The following is an 8,216-nucleotide window of genomic DNA, read 5'->3' as shown; positions in this document are numbered from 1 at the left end:
AGTAATGAAAATGCTCGATAGGCCAGATTAGGATGAAGCTGGCAAGTAACGAAGAAAGAAGAAAGAATGGATATTTCAGAGGCGATTGAAAATTAGCACTGACTGCACTCCATTCGTGCAACAGAGACTCTCCACGCTTTGCTTTTATATATAATATACATACAGCTATGGAAAAAAATGTGAGACCACCCTTGTTGTTCGAGACATCTTCCAAATGTGTGTTCTTTCCGTGTCAAAATGCATTTTGAACAAGAGCGATAAGCTTGACTAGTGAGATGTGAATTTTTATTTACCTGACGGTGATTAATATTTCTGTACCCTATCTCGCCCATCCAAGTATTGTCCCAATACCTGCACAAGTGTGTGTGTGTGAGTGCATGTACTTTCAGGGGAATTCATGCTCCAGTAGGCAGAAGGCAGGAGCGATATCAGGAAAAATCTCAGTTGACCTGTTGATCATTTATGAGACACATGATTACAAAAACGATTATATGCAAGACGATCAAAGTGAATGAGACCATAAATAGCGGCAGCAAAACCTTTCAGTGTTTTCCCTATCCATGTTAATATCGTGAAATGATTCAGGGTACACCTGTTGGATGCGTCAGTGAGAAGAAGGGAATATGAAGATGTTGAAGAGGTTTTCCACCATTCTCATGAACACAGCCGTTGTGATGACGTTTGTATTCAGTGTGACCAACACACAAGAACCAGGTAACTCTCATTTCTTTTTTGATGAAACAGTATGAATTTGTGTCACTTGTATGCAAAAAAAAACGAGTGCAATGCTATTTGTCTAGATGAAAATTATTTTCATGATCCAAATCACGTTTGTGATAAAAACTTTAAAGCAAAAAGCATTTTCATTTCGTTTCATTCTTTTCAGATTGAATGTTCTTGTCCTTTGCTCATTTCTCACCAATATGGGAAAAAAAATTGCTGTTCAATTCAAAGCACATCTCGACAAATTTTGGGTCTTTCAATTCATTATTTATGAATTTGGGGTATTTTTATTTTGTTTGTAACTGTAAGACACGGTAAAAAAAATTGAAAGTGACAAACCAAAATGAAGTACCAAGTATTTGGAAAAAAAAAATAAAAATCAACGGCTAAGGCTTTGTTAATGGTGTCACTTTTAAAAAAAAATGTAAATATTCATCTGGTTTAGGTCATAATTGTCTGTGATTAATGCACCATGTTTGGATCGAAAATATTTAACACTAAAAAATGTTTCTGTATTGTATTAGAGTAGGCACATTTTATGTCCTGTAAATAAAATTGCTCAATTTACCACAGAACACCTGATTATGTCTCATGGCATCGTGGTTGGGAATCACTGATCGAATTAATATCAAAGCATGTAGATTGACTGCCTGGACTGGAAATTTCTCATTTAACAAACATATTGATGACCATAAAATAAAGCTTAATCAAATGCATTCTAATGTGCATGACCATTGAAGTATTTTGGTACAAAAAACGTATCAAATGTCAGATGTGATAAAGTCAAAGATTTTGAAAGAAAACATCAATCATTCTGCAGAGCCTAAAAGAAAAAAAAAAACACGATTTCATTTCCACTGACCAACCATGAAACAAATATGGATTTTTTTTTACTTGTCGTCAGAGACACAGTCAACATCTTGTGCTACAATCATGCCCACAGGTTCAGCTCAATCAAACACGTCACTTGAAACACCGACCACCAGAGGAACTTTGGAAACGACCAACAACAGTCACTTCACGGCAACTGACACTAGACCGAGCAATGTGGGAACACGACACTTTCAAACCAGTAGTAAACCATCAACTACAGCCATTGAGTACAACACAGAGTCACCCACTTTGTATCAAAGATCAACTGAAGACAAATCCATCGGTCAAGATTCATCAACTGAATCATCCTCCTCTTCAGGGCAGCAGATGACATCAGTAGCGATATTCTTGCCCATAACATATATTCGATCAGTAATCTCGCCCGAAACATCCCCCAGCATGGCAACTGTGCAAACGACTGACAATGACCAGTCTATAGCAACATCCAGTTCTTCCCCAGATACTGAAGTTTCTTCAGGACTTAGCACAGACAGAACACCAGTCCATGTAGAAACAACTCAACTCACTCTCACCAGCAATGAACCAGCAACAACCGGTACTTCTTCATCTTCAAAACCACAGCTTACATCTGAAACAACTGTAACATTTGCAGGATCAACACCTAATGAGTACACAGAGTCGGCAAGTTTGAATGTGACGTCAACGGAGAGGAAACCAACCAGTCAAGAAGCCTCATCCGGTGGAATATCGTCCACATCAGAGTCACAGACAAAATCTATGACAACAATTATGTCAACAGAATCAAACACGTCACCTGAAACATCCACCAACAAGGCAACTACGCAAAAGACTGACAATGACCAGTCTATAGCAACATCCAGTTCTTCCATAGACACTGAAGTTTCCTCATTTTTGCCTTCCACATTCCCACCAATGACCACCCAGTTGAGCAATCCTTCATCAGGACTCGACACAGATGCAACACCAGTCCATGTAGAAACAACTCAACTCACTCTCACCAGCAATGAACCAGCAACAACCGGTACTTCTTCATCTTCAAAACCACAGCTTACATCTGAAACAACTGTAACATTTGCAGGATCAACACCTAATGAGTACACAGAGTCGGCAAGTTTGAATGTGACGTCAACGGAGAGGAAACCAACCAGTCAAGAAGCCTCATCCGGTGGAATATCGTCCACATCAGAGTCACAGACAAAATCTATGACAACAATTATGTCAACTGAATCAACAGAATCAAATCCGTCACCTGAAACATCCACCAACAAGGCAACTACGCAAACGACTGACAATGACCAGTCGAGAGCAACATCCAGTTCTTCCACAGATACTGCAAAACCTCACCTTAGTACTCCCACGGCAGCCACACTTATACCAGGAATCACCAGATTATCGACAGATTCAACATCACCAATTACAACTAATGCAGTGGTCTCTGCTTCACCAACTACTAACCAGACGCAAACCTCTGATCCAGATACATCCACGGAGCACGCACCTTACACACTCTCCCTCGGTAGCACACCTTCGACACAATTTACCGTCACACATGACGGGACGAGGGCAGCGACCTCCGCAGAAGTCCTCATCACGACATCTCCTACCATCACACAGTCGCAATCCACTCCCACGGTAACGGGTGAATCCACTACCCCTCAGTGCAGAGACGAGGACTGTAAGTGTGCGGCAGGCAATTGCACGTTCAGTCCAGAACTCGGTCACTGCCTCTGCCTTTGCCAAGAGGGTACATTTGGAGATACCTGCACCTTCGGAGAGAACTCCATAGCTGCTAATATTGGTAAGGAGGACTACACCTTTCTAAACGATTTGCGGTGGTACTTTGAGTTGGGCGACTGCAATCACAGTCACTGATCAAAATTGGAATTGTTACGATGGGTCTCAAACTTGATGACGTATCTTTTTGTCAAAATGTCGGTCCAATTCCACATATTGTACAACTTCAATGTACCACTACAGGGGATCCTTGATGAACAATGGCACACTGCCATACATAAACCTTTCGATTTGATTGTTTTACGACTTCATTTGCAGTGGGTATTGATAGACTGCGATATGTTCCTTACGTTACATCACTGTCATTGGAACGAAATTGTCAAACAGCAAGGACTCCCTCTATAGAGTATTTGTGTATGTTGTTTTGTTTTGATACCACTCTGTCTGGGGACTTTTTTTTTCTTCCTCACTTCCAGATACTGCAGCAATTCCTACTCGAAAACCTAATATTACTTTGGACATCAAGATCACTTTTTTGGATGCTTATTATGATTCGGTCTCACCAAAGTCATTAAATTTCATCGACAAGTTGCTGAAGGAGGTAGAGAGATTTTTTTTTTCATATCAACTGCACATCTGCCTTATATGTTTGAGGTTCTGGGTTCGAATTTCTGCCTGCCTATGAGGAGTTTGCATGTTCTTGAGGTACTCCGGCTTCCTCGCGCATTCCAAAAGCGTGCATGTAAGGCTCATTGAAGACTCAAAAACCTCACTTGACCTGTTGATCATACCGTAACTGTCCAAGTAACAGGAACTATACATTCGTAGAGTTTTAGGTGGAAATGTGGCTTCAAGGCCCAATCAAATTGCTCTAATGTCATCACCCTAAGATGCTTACTGTCCCAAGGGGGCAGTATTGAGGTATTACTACGACATTCTGTGCTGTCATAACCAGTGTTTGTTGTTTTTGGGGGAGGGGTCAGTGGTAGCATTTTTCTGTAGTTTCAACAGGAAATCAAAATGGATCCAAAGCTAAACCTGCACTTCTGCATAATCTTTTCAGCTCGAAACACCGTGCAAAAAGGCCAACCCTGAAGCCTTTGAAAAAATTGACGTTGTCAAGTTACTGTAAGTTTACTGGTCGAATTGTGAAAACTCATTTGATTCAACACAAGCTTTTTTTTTTCATTTGGTGTCTGTTTTTCCCTACTACAGACCGGGAAGTGTTATTGAAGCAAGATGGAGGAAGCACTCTCTGAACAGCGAACGAATAATCCAATTTTTTTGCTTTCTGTTAGAGAAGGTAGACACTTATTTCATGAACACAAAATAAATAACGTATGATGTCATAGGTTTTGCTTTTTTTTTCTGCGTCATTATTTTGTGATGGCACAGCAGAAAGTCGTTGGTTATAAAATAAAAATAAAAGTGTGATCATCATCAACCAGGAAATGGAGGGAAAACATTTTGACCAGAACAATTCATTGCCGTTCGTTGACAGGCAGCTATTATTTTATTTCAGGACCTCACCTCAAATAGAGACCTTTGCTCTTTTCGACACAATTCCTGAGCTAACCATCGGTTGATAAAGGCCTCACTTCAGCTAGTACCACATCGTCACATGCTTGTCAGGCTTCTTCAAATGGTGAGGAGTTTGTCACGTCAACTGGAGTCCTCACCTCAAATAAACGCTGCGCCTCAAGTCTCAGTTAATGGCTTGGTGCTTTGTCGATTAAAACAAATTACCCCTCATTTCAACGATCTATCAAAGCAATGCCTCCGTTAATCACTTGCTCGTTATTTTCAGTTCTTGTCCAAGTATCCTCATTTGGTGCCAATGGATTTGGTGCACTGCAGGCCGAGAAGCGTTTTGGTCACGAGCCGAGCTCAGTACGCCTATCAGAACAACGCCACGCAGATCCACTGGCTCAACACTCGGCTCGATGACACGTTGACACAAATCCTGAAAGAGAGCGATAACATCCAGCTCCTCTCTGAAGCCTTCGGTAACGCCAGCGTGCTATTCAAGGAAGTGGTTTCCCTGCCACCCCAGATTAAAAGTAAGTCCGACCTCAATCGTTGCTCTTGACGCTCCAATAAAAACCTGCTTTGTTGTCTGCAATCAGACATCACAGACATTCTGCCCTTTGTCGACTGCTCCGCCTTTGCTAATTACACCCCTGAGTTGACTGACGGTCAGTGGCGGTGCGTTGGACCCTGCAAGACGATGCCGGACTACTGCAGTGTGCGCGGTCAATGTCTCAATGATATTCACAGAGGGGCTGTGTGCAGGTAAGACGCTTCATTAGGTACACCTGCGCTATCCAGAGAGGAGAAATAAGTCAGTCAAGCAATCAAATATTCTCATCATTGTTTAATGACCGTATAACTTTAATTAGCAGCCTACACACTATTAAAAGTATGGCAAAGTATGACATATCTTATCTTATCTTATCTTATCTTATATGACACATGTGACCCCCCCTCCATTATTTTACGTGGCCCACCGACCATTTTCATGAGCATATTTGTTTGCGTTTCTTTCACTTTTATATATTCTTTATATATTTTGTTTATATTCTTTTTCGTATAAAAATTGGTATTGTGTATGAATTTATTGCAGGGCAAAAATGGATTAATCAAAAACATTGAAATATACATTTTTTTAATTAACAGTTTTACACCAGTTTTATATCTATTGTTGGTTAATTGAATTGAATTAATACATATGGTAACATTTTAAAAAAATCTGGATTTTTTTATTATTATTATTATTGCAATACTCTACATACCATTACATAATTTACAGACGACCTGGCCCATTTATCAGTTTTGAAAATGAAAGCACAAAAGTTTGCCCACCCTTGCTCAAACTGATGCCGTGCCATGAATATATCACCTCGTGGTTTGCCCACATCAACAAATACCTCACTTCAGATACTGGCCATCATCCTCTTCGATGTCGTGCCTCACTTCATCACTTGGTGCTTTGCCCATATGAACAAATAAACACCATTCCTCAGATACTAACCTTAATTGTAACAGAAGCAATGCCTCACTAAATCATCTAGTGGTTCTTTGACTTAAATAAATGCCTTACCTAACAAAATAGCCTCCATGCCATTTGACGTCACGCTTCGATTAATCATCTGCTGTGTCATCCATTTAAGAAAAAAACAAACGCCTCACCTCAGATCGTGGCCTCAGTGCCACTTAATCAAATGGCACGTATACTCGACTTGAAAGAAAATAAACGCCTTATCCCTGTAATCTCTCTCAAATAAAGGCCCCGTACAGTTGAGTGAATGAATGCCTTTGGCCATGACAGGAGTTATGTGCCCCTTGAATCGATTGGATTAGAATATGCATGTTTTCTTGTTTCCCCTGTAGTTGCTACAAGTCAGATATACGGCAGTACTACGGCTTAAGGTGTGACCGCTCCCGCTGGGGTCCGGGCTTCTTTGGAGCTCTTTTCGGAACACTGGCAGTGGCCCTGCTGATTGTCATGACGGTCCTTCTGGTTCACTTCCTCCTCAAAAAGAGGCGTTCTGGAACTTGGTGGGTTAAGATCGTAATGTATAGTTTTCATCCAAGTCCTAAAAACGTCTGATAAAAAATGAAGGGAGATTTCTGGATGAAAATGATGAAATTGTGTTTTTCAGGAAAAGAGAATTTTTAGATTTTGGGGAAGACTACTTTGCTTCAGTCCTGTCACATTTCATTTTTATTCTCGTAATGTTATATGACTTGTTCTCTCTTACTTTTATTTTTAACTCTACTTTGTCTACTTTAGTCGTATAAATTAATAACTCTTTTCTTGAAAAGCTTTATCATCATGAAATTACAAATGTTGTATTTCCATTATTTTGACGTTTTCTTAAAAAAATTATGTCATGGTTGCCTCAAAGTATAGACACCAATCATTCAATAAATCAAATCGCTCTGATGGCCTCACGATGTTATTCACAGCCACCAAGGAGCGTATTTTGATTTACATTTTTTTTTTTTTTTGGAACAATCTTAAGGGCAAATATTTTTTGGCTGTGTGCAGGACGACACAATTTGGGACGAGCAGATGCTTACACGGGTGAAAGATTCAGATCACATCCAGAAAAAATTGACACACAAAGGCAAGTGCAGTATTCTTGGTTCTGTTTGTCGAAATAAATTTAAGACCAATAACAGTGTCACATTCAGCCATGCTGAAATCAGTGTGCTTTCTTTTTGTCCCTGCAGGTGACAACAAAACGTCCCGAAGTGTTGAACGTCAGCTCTGGAATATGAGAAACTGCTGAAGACACAAACTATATGTTGATTTATTTGATTTATGGCTTCAAATTACATTCATTTGCATTGTCTTTTCTTTTCAATAAATGTTTTTCATAACTCGTACATTTTTAGTTTCTAAGTTAAAATACAAAGTCATAATATTATCAGAATAAAGTTACATTTTTCCCCACATACAGTAGGAAGTCACAAAATGAAAATAGTCAATTTTTGTCGCGAATAAGAACATCCACATTTTTCCCCTTATAAAAACACATATGTTGTGAATAGTTAATAAAAATTCTTGATGTGAGGAAAACCTGTACAGTACTTTTTTACAGTAAAATTATCATTTTTGACATAAAAACAATTACAAAAATAAAATTGTATTTTTATTTAAATGGTTTCATATTGAAAGAAAATTAATTAAACAAAAGAGCACGAATAGTATTGATGGGATTTATTTTATGTATTTTTTTGGTGGTTTTTTTGGATAAAGCAACCTTTTTTCCCTTCATACAAAATTTCACATGAGACTCAGGTAACATTTAAATTGAAATGTGTGCAAATATGTTTTTTCTAGAATAGGGGTGAGAAAATAAAGCACTCTTTTTTTTACATTAAGATAATTTCATTTT

At 39.1% G+C, this 8,216-nt stretch overlaps 1 protein-coding gene across 1 annotated transcript; it reads left to right on the top strand.

Annotated features, from left to right (window-relative positions):
* LOC109529176 (flocculation protein FLO11-like) lies at nt 1-3,450 on the top strand. The gene is made up of 2 exons (XM_019892397.1): nt 1-714; nt 1,667-3,450. The coding sequence occupies exons 1-2, from the start codon at nt 624-626 to the stop codon at nt 3,448-3,450; spliced, it is 1,875 nt and encodes a 624-aa protein (XP_019747956.1). The 5' UTR covers nt 1-623.
* The last annotated feature ends 4,766 nt before the right edge of the window (nt 3,451-8,216 follow it).

This window comes from Hippocampus comes, unplaced genomic scaffold (genome assembly GCF_001891065.2).
Source record: "Hippocampus comes isolate QL1 unplaced genomic scaffold, H_comes_QL1_v1.1 scaffold137, whole genome shotgun sequence".
NCBI lineage: Eukaryota > Metazoa > Chordata > Actinopteri > Syngnathiformes > Syngnathidae > Hippocampus > Hippocampus comes.
Note: the sequence above shows the minus strand (reverse complement) of the source record. Positions and strands in the feature narration are given on the sequence as shown.

What these genes read in the sequence shown, in the direction of transcription:
- LOC109529176 (XM_019892397.1), top strand. Translation starts at nt 624, where the DNA reads ATGAAGATGTTGAAGAGGTTTTCCACCATTCTCATGAACACAGCCGTT. An exon ending in GACCAACACACAAGAACCAG is followed by an intron (nt 715 to 1,666) that starts GTAACTCTCATT and finishes TCATGCCCACAG; the next exon opens with GTTCAGCTCAATCAAACACG.